Consider the following 18358-nt stretch of genomic DNA (forward strand, 5'->3'; position numbering starts at 1 on the left):
TATCCTTGGACATATACTTAATAGAGATTTAATAAGTTATGTTTAGTGTAGCAGCTAAAGAGCAGCTAATTGTGAAAAACATATTACTGTAGACCTAACAGGCATGCAATAAAGACATCTATTACATAAATTGTTAATCCATTAAAATGTGTTCCTGAGACCATTGGTATTTATTTAACATACAATTGCTATCTAATTTAATCTAAATTAAATGCCTGCTTGAGACATGTAATTTGAAGTGTTACTGAGCTTCCTTCTTTGGTATTAAAAGCAAGAAATCATCAGCTAATGCCTGGAGTCCAGAAGTACCATTTAAATTCAGGTACCTCAACACTAACTTTTGTATTTTCAGCCATTTGGAAAATGTTTTTCACAAGAATGTATTTGGCGTTACTCTCCCTTTCCCCCTCACTCAAGACCATGTCCTGCCAACTGAGTCAAACCTCTGCATTAATCCAAATGAAGTTTTGATTGAATAAAAGGTCCTGAATTAAGAGCTGAGAATAAAATGTATTCTCTTATCATAGAACACAAGCTTTGCAAAATGTTCCAGCTCCTGCTAGTGCTGGAAGGGTCATTTGACTCCTGTATGGTCATATTTATTTAGGACACGTACCCTGGTGAGTCAGGAAGTTATGTAAAAACTGACCCAGTTAATTTTAGATGCTATTGTTGGAAGAATATCAATGAAAATTAATCAAATAGTCACGAAAGAACCACAGGGAAAGAGCACAGAACACTGGTGGGTAGAATCCTGGCAGCGATCATCGCAACAGTTTTAATGAGAGGAAAACACATTCTCAAGTAAATTAGAGAGTAATGACATGATTAAATGGTAAATAATAGTTAAATACATGCGTGGAGGTCCAGGACAGAGACTGTGGAGTTATTGTGTTTTGCATGTATTCCTCTCCAGGCTGCTCAAAGTATCCAGAAGGGCTCACCAGAACTCTGCCTGTAATTCTGGGCTGGGTTGTAGCTTTTAAGACACTGAAGCCAGAAGAGCTGTTGGGGCCCTGCTCCTGAGAAAGCTGAGGCTTTCTCCATAACTCTAAAGCTTTGCCAACCTTTCTGTTGTTGATGTGTCCTCATTCCTTCACCAGCTGCTTCCAATGAGCAAGGGCCAGCATCACGGCTTTGTTCAGCCTGCTGTCACCCAAAAAAATGACTGTTCAGAAGACATCTGCTCTCCTTATGCACAGTGGGGGAGAGGAAAGGTGTCTCTTTTCTGCTGAGGCAGGTTTAGTCCCCACTAACTGGATGTTTGCACATTTGCTGGTGAGCAAATTGAGTTGCATATATGACTGTTTATGCAAACAAGGAGTGATGCAGTGCTAGTTGGGAGTGGACCCCATCCATATGGTTCCTTTCCCTGGCTGCTGAGGAAAAGATGTGTAAAGAATAATATTCACAAGTTCCCTTCATTCTCAAATGTTTCTTTTGCAAAATGGGAGTCTGTGCATACAGACTCTGACCTGTTAGCTTTACTTCATCTAGCACAACACACAGTTTTATAATGGAGGGGAACTGACCTGAATAAGAGGTGTTTGACCTAGCTTCTGTTTGCCCCTTTCCATTTCAGGTACCTCAAAAACAACAAAAGAAAATTGAAATAACTCTGAATTCTCTTTTTATAGGGTTTAACATTTTTTCTTCATTTTCAGTAAGTCCAGGCAGAGTATAGTTGCTCCAGCAAACTTTGGTCAAATGAGGCAGAAGTCTTACCCATGCCGTTTCTTGCTGCTTGGCAGAACTACAAGGAGTGAGCAGGGAGCTTGTCTGTTACAAACAGAAAAAAAAAAAAAAAAAAAAAAAAAAAAAGAGTTCTTACTGGAGCATCAGCCCACTGAAAGAGTAATGACTTGCTTAGATGGTAATTCAAGTGATTAGTACACTGTGTCCTTCAATAACAGCCTGACAGTTTGCTCAGTAGTATAATACAATATTAATTTTTACTCTTCCTGCCTTCCCACAATAGAATATTTTCTTACATAAACCTGAGTATTATATCTCCTCCAATAATAGCACTAGAAGAGGATAAAGGGTATAATTAAAAAATGCATGTTATTTTTTGTTTTGAAAGTTTATATTTTTACTTCAAGGTCCAATAATGGCTCATATACTGCTTATCTCTCCAATTCATAATGTGGTTTATAATGATTACAGTTTTCAATCTAGTCTTCTTTGCTTGGATGTACAGTTTTGCACCCACAGTTGGGGTTTTTTGGTCAAGAAAATATAAAACAGTTGATGAGTGGGGATTTCAAAATTACTTAGTGTTTTAATGTTGTTTATTGTGGAAATTGAAGGTTAATGATAATATGTAATAGGATCATGGCAAATGAATATTAAGTGCTTTTGCAAGTTCTAACCAGGATATCTAAATATTAGATCTGTGAAGGAAACAGGTACTTTTAAATTACAGAAATTATGAAAATAATAGTTCACACAAACCCATTCTTACAATTTCCTGGCATACTGCATGAACCTAATTTAAAAAAAAAATGCTGCTGCTTCTCTGAAGTACAAAGTCACTGATCACATTTACAAGATTTCAGCAGGAACAATAGAAGGGCCAAGAACTGCTGCTGGTTTCTAGAAATTCATGTGAGTTGGAAGATCCAGAATTCAAAATGTTTGTCTGACTCCTTTCTCACCTTAGCGTTGGCTAGTGCTTGATCTCCTTATATCAGGGAAGATGATGGATTCTTTTAATGGTGCTTGTTGCTATTTTCTTCTTGTTTTCCTTAATTATTTGGCATGAACTACAGCCCATCTTAAAACTATTACTTGACTAAGATTCCTTTCTTTCCATTTTCTTACTTCTGCACTCCAGAGGATTTCCTTGAGGAAGCTAATGTCTTTCCTAGGTTGTTGCAGCGACACTGGATCCAAGTTTCTTTATTAAGAATTTCCATAACTCCTTCAGTCACCTGGCAATGCTGGTACTGTTGGCTAAAGTTATTTTGTCACTTTCTAGCAAGTCACCTTTACTTTCTCAAGGTATTTAAACTGAAGAAAAGCCCCATCATTTTAATTCGACTTGGAAACACTTTATCTTGTTACCATGATCTTTGTTCTGAAAGATGCTTTCAGTATGGCTCATTGCATCCTGATTCAGTCAGGAATGATTATTATAGCATTGATACTAGGGAAATCAGTAGGAAACCAATTGGACACACTAATATTGTTACAATGTCTATGAGTTCCATTATGTAGGGTTATCTAAAAGAAGAAAAAGGCATAGCAAGAATCTACATTTATTGCCACACATACCTCAGAAGATTACAGTGGGGCAGTAGCAATATTTGCAGTAATAAAAAAAATTCCAAATGTGCAGCGGAAATATAGATAGAGTTTTCCCTTCACAGAATATGTATAACACGAAGGATAGTACTATCTTAAAAGTGGTGTTGGATTCCTCACAGACCCAAGAGAGAGTCACAGATGTAGGAAGTCTGTGCCTGTTCATTCTTCTTCATTTCCTTTAAGTGTTGTATCTACGACTCACTTTGTGCTGTTGGCACTCTTTTCTTATGAACCCAAAGATTTCATGTAACATGCAGACAGAAATAAATCCTATAGGTAGAAGAAACTAGAAATTGGCTTAAGATTAAAGGTTATCCTCATTCCACTCCTTCCTTCACTTTTATTATCCTGTCTAAATTTGGGGTTTTGTAGAGGATTGGGTGGGGGGCTTTTTGGTTTTGGGTTTGTTGGGGTTTTTTTGTTTGTTTCATGAGGAAATGTTGAGTTTAAATGAGATTTTAAGGTTTTATTTCTTTTTCAACCCCTTATATAATTTAAACCACAGTCTAGTTACTTGGCTAGAATCCAAACTGCAGTACTTACAGGGTATAGAAGATTGCGCAGCAGCCCAAGGAAACAATATTTCAGCTCAAGTGTTCTGTGATCATCTATAGATGAAGTGGAAAGTAGAGGAGGTTTTGTTGTTTTGGGGGTTTTTGTCTGCACAGCTAATCCAAATCTGGTATCATTAAAGTCCCTATTCTAAAAACAGTTGGATATGTGCTTAACAAAGTCCCAAGATATAAATGGAACTAAACATGAGATTGCTTGTGTGCCAGATCAAGTCTTAAATGTGTGTCTTGGAAAATTTGCTGGAAAATATGCTTGTAATTTTTGTACTATTTAATTTTTTTATGGTCTTCTTCATTGGAATGTATTAAAAAGATGTTGATATTCCTGACTTTACAGAAGCCCAGGCTTTATCAGGTGCCTTCTAAGTGAGTTATTTAAGGATATAAAATGCACTGTAATGCGTAGTGATGACCATCCACAGAGGGGTACAGATCAAGTGGAAAAGTTAAGAACTAGATGTGATGTTTATTTAACATCAATAGTTTCAAAGCTTTATTCATCATTGCCAACTTAAAAGAGATTAAACAAAAATAGGTGTCCTAAGAAACCACCACAAAAATTCTTTCAAAAATGTTCACTCCAAATTGACATATTTCATGCAATTTTTTGTCATTAAAATGTAATAAATTAATTTTACTTGAATCACAGATGAAAACTTTGTGGTAGTGTTTGTATAGTCATAGATCACCACAGAAAATGAAGTGCCATCATTTTTGGCTGTGGTGCACAGTTTCTTTGAACATTGTTGGTCAGGAGTGAGCAATACTGGTAGAGATAGCCATGAAATTCTGGACTATTTCAACTTACACCAAAACCTTGAATCCAAATAAGTGATCCAGTTGTCAATGCTGCTTCCAAAAACACTTCAAGATGGAGCTAAGAGGTAACATATGTTTCCACTACCTTTCAGTCCATGGTTTTATATTATTCTGAAACCCCAAATACAAAGGAGGAAGCAATTTGTAAATAAAAAATAATTAATCATCTCATTAAAAAACATGGTTATTTTTAATTTTAGCACCATAGTTTAACCACAATATAATTTGTCATATCGATGCCATAAGTGAACAGTTATAACAGATCTCCCTAAAAAACATGGGTATATGTCACACTGATATGCAAATAGCAGGGGAATCCAAGGTGATAATGGTTAGCAAAGGTAAGAAGAGAGACAGCCTCATGTTTCAACTAATCTCCAGCAATGAGGTATCAGCATGAGGGACATTATCTCACATCTGCCTCCGGACCATCTGGTGTGGGCCATGGTCAGAAACAGGATACTGGGCTAATTATATCCTATGCTCCCTGTACAATATTTGGGAGCCTTCTAAATTCTTATGCACCAGATGTGAAATACATCTGTAATATCTGTTCTGCTTTAATTATTTTTACTACTGTATTTGAATACTAGGTTTTGGTCACCTAACCAAGCAATTGCTGAAGTTAGCGGATGGCCGTGTTGTGCTGGCACTGGAGGGAGGACACGACCTTACTGCCATCTGCGATGCATCTGAAGCCTGTATAAACGCACTTTTAGGAAATGAGGTAAAACATAAATCATACTAGCTGGAGAGAATGATCCCAGTTTGCTGAAGCTGCTATCTTTGATATTCTTTTAGTAGCAATGGTGTCAGTCCTTTTTTCATTTGGTATAAAAACCATGGAATTAGAAGATGTCTTAGAAATGAGCAGACCTCAAATGAACTAGTTTGGGTAAATACCTCTAAATTAGACTTTATACAAAGCCTTTAGCATATGCCTAAATTACTCCCAATTACGACTAATATTTAATACCTCCAAATTGCTTTTATTGATGGGCTGAATACAAGATTTGACATCATTGTTAGTCATTGGTGTGCATCAGTAATGAACCTTTTTGCCATCTGTCATGGAAAAAAAATGTCTTTTGAAAGGTATCTCGTAATCTTAGGAACTAGAGATTGCAAAGGCATGGTTTTTTGCAGTATTTTGACACTGAAATTTTAATAAAAATGTATCCAATATTTTAAAAAAACCCAACAACTTATAAATTAAGATTCAAGTTGAGCTGTATGCAATTTAAATGGAATTTCTAAGATTTATCAAGCACTGGATATATTATTTAACAACTTTTGAGAGGAGACTATAACACTAAGTAAATAAGACTATATGCTATTTAAGTACACAAGCGCAAGATAAGCATTCGTATTAGTGAATTTTTTTCTGCTGTCCACTAGAAAATATCTTTTTTCTCACAAATATGTTGAGAAGAAAAACAAACTTGCTGAAGGTGCAGCCGAAATAATTTATGAAGGGAAAAAACTGTGAATTTTGCAAGACCTTGTTATAAAGTACAGTGTGTTACTTTTTTTTTCCCCTTGGAGAAGTGTTAATAGCTATATAACCTTTCCAATCAAATGTATTAGTGCCAAACTACAAGCTAGTCTGTCAGTCCACTTCCATTTCGAGGCTTCATACCTTCACACCTTCATACATGTCTTCTGATGGGTGTTGGATAGAAGGATTTTCTAAATGTTCTTTTAAGCCTTTACTTTTCATCTTTATGACACATCAAGAACAGTATTTTTATGCTTATTATGTTTACATTATACATACAATGAATAAAATGTTAGCTTTTCCAAACATAGTCTCAGAAATGTGAAGTAGTTCCCCCAGAAAAAGGGTTTTTTTAGTTGGGTTTCACCTACTATCACCTTTGAAAAGCTCCATAAGGAATGTTTTCCAGCCTCTTGGTATGTGCTACTGAAAAAGCTGCTCAGCTCAATGTTAGTCCTTTTATTTAGGTGCTGAAATGTGGATTACATAACCCAGTTTGAGGCATTTGATGATCTCAGTCAATACAACATCACCTTCCTGATCGGCTGCCATTCCAAGGCACTCTCAATCAGGTTTCTGTTGTCATCTTCCCTGTGATAGTAACTTACGACATCCATGGCTTTTCATAGCCCTTCTAAACCCATTCCCTGAAATTTTCACCCCTGTGGGACTAATGTGAGTGGCACAATGCTGATGATGTGATGTGTTCTCCTCTGTGTGGGTGCCTGGGTCCTTCCATCCAGGTATCACCGTTTGGTGGTGCTACCCATTTATGAAAACTGCCTTATTTTGTTTTAACACTATATCACACCCACCTTCTATTTCTGCTGTCGCTGACATTATCCAAGAAAAAGTACTGATTGTGAGAGAAAGGAATGGGCTAAGTATACTGGAATAAAGATTTTCTTCCATTTTAGAGTAGAGACCAGGAAATCAGGTAAATGACGAGTCAGTCTGTCTGCAAAATATAACAAGTAAATTTCAGGAGAGACAAAAATTCACTAACTGAGAATGGAGACAGAAATAACCATGTAGCCATTTTTAATTCCCTTGTAAAGAAACATGGTCCTTAATAACTTGAAAAGTCTCATGCAATAAGCATTATTCTTATGTGCTCTTACTCACAGCATTGTCTTTCAGGACATGCGTCAAATGGCCTGGTGCAGCAGTATTTCAAAGACAAAATATTCTGTGGCTGCTAAGAAGAATAAAAGTACTCTAGAGAGTGTGTTGTTACTAAGATTACCATAAGAAACTGTCATTGGCTTAAAAGAAGAAGTAAAGGTGTTGCCAAAGAGAAGACATTAATGAGGAAGTCTGATACCTAGTTGGCAGTTAGAAATCAGCACCTCTGTTGACATTTATAGATTTATGGCAGTATATGCCACATTGCCCACAGGATATACATTGCTTGACTTCAGCTTACTATCATGAACTTACACAGCAAATTCCAAGCACGTTCTGCCAAGGACAGATTTTTTTTTTTTAACAACCTATCACTGTAATTTGGGGATGCATTCTTCCCTGAATGCAATTCTTTACAGGTAATTAATGGGATAATTGTAACTTATTATCTATCTTTCACTTTCACAAATAGTGGTATGCAGTGCAACCCTAGTTTAAAAACACTGGCAAGATGAACTTCAGTTCTAAACACTACACATGTAATTGAACTCAAGTTAGAAAGTTTGGGAAAGGCCTTTCTGAGATACCTTGCAGTTTGTCAGATGTATTTATTCATGTGCTGAGGATTAGAAATCCACTGTGTCATATGTTCTATTACCAGCAGAATAACATTTTTTTAAAAAATTGTAAAGCTAGCCACAGCTTCCAACTTTGATGGAGCACTGGTCTAATATATAGAGGTAATACCAAATTTACAAGTGCAAAATGCTTTCTTTTCTTTATTTCTCTCTGATCACCAAGAAGGAAAACAGGTTGACATCCAAAACAAATATATTTTGTTCTTATTTATGTATAGCTTAGTGATAATTTCAGCAAGATAATTTTTCAATCTTCTCTTAAAAGAATGTTAGTGAAGGCACTAGGAGAAGAATATCCTATCAAATAATCTTCTTTAAATAAATTGAGTGTAGAACTGGTAGAATTAACGTAGAACTTAGAAAAGATCCACACACGTGAGCAGCAACTAGAAAGCAGGCAAGACACCCTATAGTATCTGAAATGGCACAATCTGTTAAATAATGGGCAAACTAAAAAGGAAATTATAGAATTGAAGTTAAGGATAAATTTTATAAAGATTAATTATTAATTAGAAAGTTTAGATATAAAATTACTTTTAAAATTTTTGGATATCTTAGATTTTCCTCTCCATGCTTCTGTCACAAGCACAAAATTTCCATGTCACTTTGAGAAAAATCCATTTGACCATTTGCAGAGCTAATTAGGAGCACTGTAGGTTATCTCCTTGGAAGGAAATCTTCCTTAAAGATGAGAAGAGATTAAGCAGCTGGATTCCCTTAAATCCAAAATGTAAACATGGAAACCTTCTGGACAGTGAAAAGGCAAGATGGCCATCAATTGCCTTAAAATATCCCTGAATTTTCTCAACATGATTTGAGAACTTGTCCATTAAAAAAGCATCTGTCAAAACAAAAGAAAAGATGGATCCATATAATTGAAAAAAACACATTGCATTTAAACATAAGTATTTCTGAGATTATGATGTATGTGCTTAAAATTAAATTATTTATTGTGATACTCTTTAAATGATTCAACAAGTTTCCCCAGATGGCTATATAGTTTTAAACGCTCATTTTTAAACTGAATCTAGATATACTTACTACTTCAATTTAAAACAAACAAACAATCATTAATGTTCAGATTTGTATTTTATTCCAAGAAGTCTGTGAAAATTGGATTGAGAATTGAGATTTTCCCCAAAAAGCTTTGTCATGAAGTGTGGAAATTCCACACTATTTTGGTGCTATAAGACCTCAGCTATGACTTTTGGTGCCAGGTGGCTGTAAGATGCTCTAGACATGCAAGGGTAGGTTCTGCTTTCTTTCCTCCACATTACTTTTGAAGAGGCATTACTTGGATTTAAGCTTTCCCTGAGATCAGTATGTTAAATCTTGCCTCTTATTTCCAGGCATTCAGGTAGGCATTCTTCTGCAGCCAGAAAGAGTATGGAAGAATTTCTTCAAGGACAGAGCTCTTTATGTCAAAAAACTAAGGATTTGGCTCTTCCTTCATCCCATCCCTTTTAAAGCAGACGGGTGTGATATTTCCATGGGACACAGAAATCAGTCTAACGTCATGGTCCCTCTGATCTGTCTACAGGTTTGGGGAGTGTCTCTCAGCTCTTGGTGGTACAGCAGTTTGCTGTGGTCTGTAACAAGTGATAATTAGTCACAGACGGGGTCATGCTCTTCTTTGCACGAGGAAGCAGAGAAGTGCAGTCCACAGTGTGCTGTGCCCAGCGGGACCCTGCAACAAAGGCGCAGGGAGGATGCATGTCTGCTCTCATTGACTGTGGCGGCCAACACTGAATTTGGCCCTGAGTGTAAAAACATTTTTAAGTTACTAAATTTAACATCTTCTAGTAAATATTCTTCTGGCTTGAATTTCAGTCTGAAGTAGAATTTGACAAAACATTGTGATTGGTTGGCTCCCAAGGATACTTGAAAACTTACACCGGACAATTTTCTTGGAGAGTGTGAAGTATGTGCTTCTTTCTTACAATCTGTTGAGCTGGCTTTTAGGAGGGGGTGGTAATTTAAGTGGAAAGCTCGTACTCTGCAGCTTTCCTGCTGATGATGAAAAATTGGCATTTTCTCCTTTGTGGAATGCAGCATGAATCTGGGGCTGCTTGCCAGCTAGGCAATGAGCTTTGCTGCCAAGAGGTTCTGAACTGTGTTAAAAGGGGTTATTTACCACAACAGGTAAGCATTTCTCTCTCCAAAATGGAAAATATTTGTGGAAGTGAATAGGGCCTGAGATCAATTTTGAACTGCATGTTAAACTTGCTCACAATCTCACATCCTCATTGTTAAACTGAGTCTAATACTAGAAAATAATTAACACTGATTTTATGATAACTGTCAACTGCTGCTCGCATAAACTCAGAGCCTAGAAATAGAGGTTTAGATGAGATAGGAAACTGGAGCAATCTATGAGCCAGAGGCCAGCATGGTGACATCAAAGTTCCCAAGGTGGGCAGTGCTAGTCAGCAAGTGGTTTGGCTGAGGAAACAGTGAATATTCTGATTCCAAAGTTACATAATTCCAAGGCACCACTTTTTTTTTTTTTTTTTTAAATCAGGGACTGGTAGGTGCTAATGACTCTGTGCTTTTGAACTTACTCTCTGCTGAAATGTGGATTTTTTTTTCTATACTGCATTGTAACAGTGGATCACAAAAATACCTGCCCAAAGTGTTTTGTTTACAGAGAGTGCAGAAACATTAAGAAGATTGCTTATATAAGAACATATAATATGAGCAAAGCTGTGAGATCTTTTAACTTAGTCCTCCATAATCATAGGCAACCATAAGAGCAACAGAGCTCAGTCTTTGTGCTGATATGCTGATATGCTTTTTACACAGTGTAACTGGGAAGGGGGGTTGTAGTGCTTCCCCCTGCAGCCCTGGCATTCCTGACAAACTTGTCTGCCTTCTTCCCTTTCTCTGCTTCTGGCAGGATGCTCTATGCTTTTTTCTTTATGCTTGCACTTGCCTCACTTGTCAGTAATCTCTAACTGTACTCTGCAACAATCTTCACTTAAGCTAATCTTGGTGCTTTTAAACATGATAGTGCTAAGGACAGTGTGGATATTGCTAGAATTTTCATCTCAGTACAGACTGCTGTAGTTTCAAATTCTCTCCACGTTCCCAAGGATCAATTCAGATCCCTTTCTGGCCACATGAAATTTCCATCATTAATTCCTTCTTCAAACTTTTGTTAATATGCCTCTGGCAGATTTAGACAGCCCAAGTGATTTTTGCCCGTTTACCTTGTTTTTTCTCCTTTGAAAATTAGAGGACACAGTTTCTACTTTCATCTGCTACTTTCGGCACAAAAGCCCAATTCAACCATTTTAAGAGCTTTGAAAATGTGGCCGTTTGCATCTGGGTTAAACTGTCTGTCCAGTGGTTTGGTAATTTCTGCAGATTTGAGCTGCTCTTCTCTGAAAGATTTCTTTCCTGATAGTGTATTTCCAGTGCTATTTTCAGCTTCCTTTCTGTTAGCCTCCAGATTTAAGACACTTCATGGTCTGAATGCCAATAAGTATAGGAGGGAAGGTGATGGTGCCATGTATGCCAGGTGTAGAGTGATTTCTTTTGTTCAGTGTTGGGTCTGACTGCTGATATTTTCCAGAGACGCCTCTACGTCTATACAGTTGTATCCAGCCAGTGGATAACTGCCAACAGAAATCCTTCTTTTGAATGCAGGCAGTCTCGTTTCAAAGTGTATAGAGAGAGCTGCCATAACCCACTGGCTTTATTTCTGCAGTGGTTTTGTAATGATACTGCATTTTGGGCTGAGCAGGGTATATGATATAATGAACTTTATTGTGGACCCTGATAAAGTTGCCCTGATATAAAAGATGGTCCAAGGTTGTAAGGGTGAGAAGACATAACAGCTCAGGAGTCTGCTTCAGCCAAGTTTGGTGTACAAAATGAAAATTTTGTGGAAAAAAGAGTTTAGGAAATGGCCAAAAAACAGCATTATACTCACACTGTGTACAAATCTGTTAGTAGAGTTAACAGATGGAGTAATGATTGGGGTAAGTGTTGGATGTTTCACTCTTTCTTTAAGGAATCATAAGCCTACACTGATTCCTAAAAACACACCTGCCATTTCAAAATATTCAGCTATGTCTAGATATTCAAGTGCAGCCTGCTTGTTAAAAAAATTATTTCTATGCTGATAAATAAAGAGGTGGGGTTTATATATTAGGAAAAATCAAACCTTTGTTTTGGCTTCTGAGAAAATCCTGTTCTAAAGAGGGCAACAAAATATCTACCTTTTATTAGATAATCTCCTTTAACTGTCTCTGCATCAGTTTTTCCCTATTTAATACTTAGTACAGAAAGTCTGCATAACAAATTTCAAGGTATTCAAAGGGCAAAGCAAGACATGGCTCTCACATACTGCAGTCTGGCAATTCCATATCTTTTACTATTATTCCCATTGCTATAGACTGGAGCTATTCTTTTCTGTTTCAGGGGAGTGAATTGGTCATCAAAGCCTTAGGAACTAGGAAATTTTCAAAACAGAATCTTAACCTACTGTTTGCTTCCCCTTATGTGTTCCTGTACCCAGCATGACCAAATAGACCTTCAGTTTTGTACTCTTCCTGGACAAATGATAGATTACTTTAAACAGAAAGTGACTAGTGATAAACCAAATGATATTTATCTATGTAACTCAAGGTATTGCTCTAAAATCTGTAAAGCTTGATCTGTTGATGGGCATTTTTGTAGATACAGTTTTCCCCCAGGCACCTGCAACGGTTACCAAATGCAGTAACCTATGAAGATCATAAAGTAAATGTGGTTCAAGAATTGCAAATATGTCAATATTATTTGTTTTGTAATTACTGTCTTTGTTCTAATCCAAGATACATATTAGATAGCAGCAATCTTCCTTTGCACTTTGGCCTCTTGGGTAACCAAGAAAAGTTGGGACCCAGTCAAGTCCAACCAGCACTTTTCTGCATATTTTGTCACTGTGCAGAATGGAGTAATTTATGCTATTTGAAAACAAAACATGGTGCTATTGTTTCTAGCCACAAGAAAATCTTCCAGCTGCAGTACCATATGGGCTTCTAAGGCAATAATGACATGAACAGCCCTATTCATTTTACTTACCAAGACTCCAAAAGACTGCTGATATTTGCAATGTCTTTATTGCTGACAGGCATTCACTGCTGGATCCCAGAAGTTCTGGGATTTGTAGCTGAACTTGCTTAAAATAGCACCACTAAGGGAGTATCCACACTGCAGTTACTTCCCACTTTGTGTGCATGGATCAAAGTTGATTTTATCTAGTTGGTGAGTAGCAATGCAGCAGTAGCAACGGAGAGGACAATGCATGATGACTACTGAACTATTAACTTCACAGAGGAAGCTCCTTGGGTGGGCTTCACTTGACCTAGTTTAAAATAGACCCAGGCATGCTTAAGAAAGAAGTTTTGTCTGCAGTACAGATGTCTCCTGTCAATGGTGGTTGAACTTCCTTAGCTTTAGAGAGGAGAGATTGGTATTGATATTGTTCTTTTTGGTCCACCTTGACACAGTTGCTACTCCTCAGGAAGCTCGCCTGCACACCCAGCCATGGCAGCCTACATGGGGCTGCACAAAAGCTGGCTGGACTCAAAGCAGAGAATATAGCTATTAGAGCAAAAGAAGAAACATTTAGCCCAAACAATTTAATACCCTTTGTCTAAGAGAAAATGTATGGAAGGTGGGTAAAAAATCATATGTGAATGGATTTCAAAATACAGTTTGCTTGGTATGTTTATCCATTTCAAGACAAAAATAACTATGCAGTAACTGAATACTTCTTTCTGCTAATGCAGACCTACTCAAGAGAATATACAATTAAAACTGGTTAATTAAAATGCAGCTGATTCTATAAAAAAATTACTTAGAGAAATTACTGTTGATCTGCATAACCATTTTTTATCTACCACTTTATTTGAAATTAATGTAAAGTTAGTAAAAGCAGCTGTGTTTTATGGTTTTCCCCTATAAACCTTAAAATGTGTAAGATGGTTAGATGTAATAATACCAGAAAAATAAAGATAATAGAGTGCACACTTTGTTTCCAGTGTGGCTTCAGCAAGGTCTTGTTTGGAGTGCCCAGCTGCGTATACAGACGCAGTGGAATTTGGTTTGTGAGAAACCTGCAAAAATTACACAAATAACTAGCATTTTTTTAATGAATAATACACAGACATGCACCTGCTTCAGAGACTTCATAGATTAGTCTTGCAGCCAATAGAAAAGCCCCTTGGAATTCAATTACATGGCTGGAAAACGGAAAACAAAATCATGGCTATACATTTAGAACTGATACCAGCAAAATGTTAACCAGTTCTTGGGCTGAGTTTTTACTGAGGATTAGATTGCTTCAGTTTGTTTTATGTCTCTGTGGTTTATTGAATATTTATATTATTCTATTCTATTCTTTCAGCTGGAGCCTCTCCCGGAAGATATTATGCACCAAATCCCCAATATGAATGCAATAGCTTCTTTAAAAAAGACCACTGAAATTCAAAGTATGTTTCTCAGTTTGAGTTGGTGGGTTAGTGGGATTGGGGTTATTTTATTATTAATTAATGTCATAGACATTATTGTTTCAGAGAAAAGAGTGGACAATAGTTTTATATAGAGACCAAAATGCTGTATCTAATATATATCTATATATATATCTATATATATATATGCTTTTATTTTTGTTTCTTTGACATCTCATTGTCTCTGCTGTGTATTTAGCCTTGAAAAATGAACACATTGAAATTATTTAGATATTTCTGATTCCTGAATATTCCCAAATATTTCCGAATCTATCCATTCCAGAACAGCTTGAATGAAATAGATGTTTGCCAGTGAGGGACAATAACAGAAAGGCAAATTAGAGCTCTGACAAATAGTTTCTTCAGATTCTGTTTGTGCAGCCCTTTACAAGGTACTCACTTTGAGCTGCATAGGAGCTTGAGATAAAGCTATAAAGCTCAAACTGGGCACTGATCCAGGAACAATGCTAAAAAAAATTCATTATTCTCTTTCTGGTGCAGAGAGTATGTTATTGCTTCACTTTTCTGCCCTGACGCCAATCCTTTTACTACCCAGATGCTTCAGGGAATTTGCTCACTGAAGAGCTTTCTCTATGCCATCAGTTGCTTTAATCCAACTGAGCACACTTCCCTTAAGTTCTCTCATCTTCTGCAGTCTACCATTTCACCAAGCCAGTGGGAGCTTCCTGTGTTTTAATGTTTTCTGGTTTCTTTACAGTAACAAATGGATAATAAGTGTTTTCTTTCATTTTAGATGAATCACAAATAATTGAGATTCATATACATAAAATAAATGCAGGTTTTAATAGTGACACCATGCATTATCCACTGATCATGCAGTACTTCCCAATCTGATTTTAGCTATAAAGTAACAAATAAAGTTTGTTATGGGTATGTAACTCATCCTTCACATCCAGTAGATACCTAGATATGCAAATGCCCTGAGTAAATTAGCTGCATGTGGCATGTTCCAGTAAGTAATTTTTGCTGAGTTGTATGTCCTAGAGGAGCTCAAGAGTTAAAATTCCCTGTTAGCAATCTGTTAATGATCTGGAAGGAGTCAGCAAGTTAAGGACATTCACGTACTGTGCAAGATAGAACAGGTTTGCAAATTATAATAAGGGCAGAATGCTGCACACAGGCCACAGACAGAGGGAAAGGAGAAGCAATTCTGTTTGAAATAAGACATATATTTAACAGAAAATGGATCTGAAACTGAAAAAGGGATGAATTGAGAAACAAACAAGAAGTGCCTCTAGAAAGGCATAGTGTCTTTACTAGAAATACACACAAATTATAACAGTTGAGAGAGGAGGCATGGATTTAAGAGCAAATATATAGTGTAAGTCTGAAATCTTAGTCCAAAGCTCTGCATAGTGACTTAATTTTGTCACACTTAGGTTTGAGCTGAATTGCTACAGTCAAGCAGTCTAGTGGGCTGTTCTTCTGGAACCTAAGTGAGGCTGCTCAGAGTTTGGAATTATTCATACTCAATATTCTGCCTTTTCTTGCAGATCTCACCTAAAGATTTATGTATACCTCATTTTGTCTGGAGAGAGTTCAAGTATTAGAAAGGAATATGCTTGGATGACAGAAAGGAGCACTGAGGAAGTTCAGTGCAGCCTTATGGAGGATGCATATTTAGATCTAACTACAAGGAGCAAGTACATGTTGAATATTATAGGGAGTAATGCAGGCTGGAGAGCGTTAGGCTGTGGAGTGGCACCTCAAGAAATACTGAGAAAGCCTGATTTGTTTGGGTCATTCCTTGCACATATATTGGGTTTGCATTTCTGTGATCCAACTTTCATAATGAATATTAGCAATATTTGAGACCAAGTAAGTCCCTCCTCTGGGCTTTTTAAAAGTTGAAGCTACAATACTTAGAAAATAAGAAACAACTTTTTTCTAACTAGAATAGAATTCATATAAATATTTTGTTTGTGACAGTCATCCAAAGATCCTCTGGAAATTTAATATATTTGGAAATAGTAGTTCACACACCCATATAATATGCTGTTTCTAAACAATCCCGTTCACTGGTTTGAATACCACCCTCAAACATTATTTTTTTTGAACCAAGCCATGGTGCAGCATGTCCAAATTATCTATGAAAGGCAATTAAAACTGTCTGTAACACTGACAGAAACATTCCCTTTTATTGTTTCCTGGTAATAATCAGTTTTCCAACAAATCTTTGAGGGAGACTTACGCACATTTTCATGCTGAAAGCTAAAGCATACCTAGAAGACTGATTTGATTTCTTTGGGTTTTATTACAAGCTGTTATTGCTCAAGTTTTGTATGAATGAAACCATCAACATGCTTCATTCTTTCCCCTGAGCTCTACCAAGTTCTACTCAATAAATGTAGCAGGACTGGTAGAATTTCACATTCCAATTCAGCAAAGTAGAAATGTCATTTTCAGAGATGTGAGCAATATGAGGCAGATGCTTTTTGAGCTCATTTAATTGTCAATCCACAGCATACCTAGGACTTCTAACAAACCTCCTTTGCGGCTGCATGCTATGATTGCCTCTCCATTCCACAACACTTTGCCTGCAAATCTTTTGGCTGAGCACACATTCAAGACCTCCACATTTTGCGTATAAAACATAAACATTGTCCTAGATAAAAAGGAGCTTGCAAAGCTGCTCTGCTTATCCCAGGTGTCTGTAAACTAAGGGTTCATGATTTTAAAGAAAAATCTATCATTGCTTTTTCACAAGAATCACAAAGTCCTCTTTGCATGAGTTACCTGCTGTTACCTGGATGCTATTCCTAATTGAGACTGCCTTAAAATTTCCTTCCACAAACCCACAAACATCCTGCCATGTATTTCCCTCCTCCAGGATCCTTCACTGCAGCATAGGTGCTATTACCTGTGTCCTGGCCTGACTCGACTCTCTTTATCACTGAAGCCCCTCTCATAATGCTCAATGCAGGGAAAGAAGGAAAATCACCTATTGCCTGGGAGTGAAGGGCAGTTAAATGGGCACAGAGAGCCCACTAACATGTTTGAAATGGTCCTGAGTTTTAATGTTACAAGAAAGTCAGGATTCAGGGGGCAGCTGGTGTATGAGCCTGTGTGTGAATGAATGAATGTGATGTAGCAATCCTCACTGATGTTGTTTTATTGTTGCTGCAGGAGAGCAACACAGTGGTAGCTGGGTACTAATATTTTATTTTATGAATAAGAGCCCTTGAAAACTCCAGCAGTGAACATGGGTTCATTTCTTTTATAGGCAAAAGGGGGTATTGTTCCCATGCCAACAGATTTGATTTTCTTGCACATCTGTTTCTGCAACAAACCCCCCACCCACTCTGTGAACATTTAGCTCATAAATTATAGGGTTTGAATTGGGTGTATATTGCAAAGACTGACTTTTGCACATATGATCAGTGAGAACATTGTGGAATGCCCATATAACTTTTTTGTTTTCATTTTTAGTGTATTTTTTAGTGAATACAGAATACAGTTTCTGAGCACAGTAATAATAGAGAATATTTTGTCTTGTATTTATAAAATTTGCCAGGATCCAATCATTGAGCCTACTGTTATGTATATAACGTTTTAGCTCTGTCTTTCATGTTTTTGGAGCAAAGCCAACCTCCTAACACTTAATCTCAACTTTGTAGGATATTTAATACACTTCACATTTTATCCCCAGAAGGTCCCCGTTATTTAAAGATTCTGCTAACTACTCAAACGTGCACACTATTAGAGTTCAAAGAAACAGTCTGGCCATGCTCGCTGGTTGTTCTTGAAGATTGACTTGGGCTTTCATCTTACAAGGATGTTTTTGAATAAAGACATTTTCTGGCTTTATTGACAGCTGCTTTCTCACTAGAGGGAAAAGTTCGTCTTTCCAAAAGCCTAAAACTCTGTTAACGAAAG

The 18358-nt window shown here is 37.0% G+C and overlaps 1 protein-coding gene across 1 annotated transcript in view; it reads left to right on the forward strand.

The window, feature by feature from the left end:
- HDAC9 (histone deacetylase 9) overlaps positions 1 to 18358 on the forward strand; it is a 452635-nt gene that overhangs the window by 418973 nt on the left and 15304 nt on the right. The window contains exons 25-26 of the mRNA XM_071560871.1: positions 5294 to 5427; positions 14359 to 14443. Coding sequence (XP_071416972.1) covers positions 5294 to 5427; positions 14359 to 14443 — 219 coding nt within the window. The remainder of the gene's footprint in view (positions 1 to 5293; positions 5428 to 14358; positions 14444 to 18358) is intronic.

This window comes from Pithys albifrons, chromosome 7, assembly GCF_047495875.1.
Source record: "Pithys albifrons albifrons isolate INPA30051 chromosome 7, PitAlb_v1, whole genome shotgun sequence".
NCBI lineage: Eukaryota > Metazoa > Chordata > Aves > Passeriformes > Thamnophilidae > Pithys > Pithys albifrons.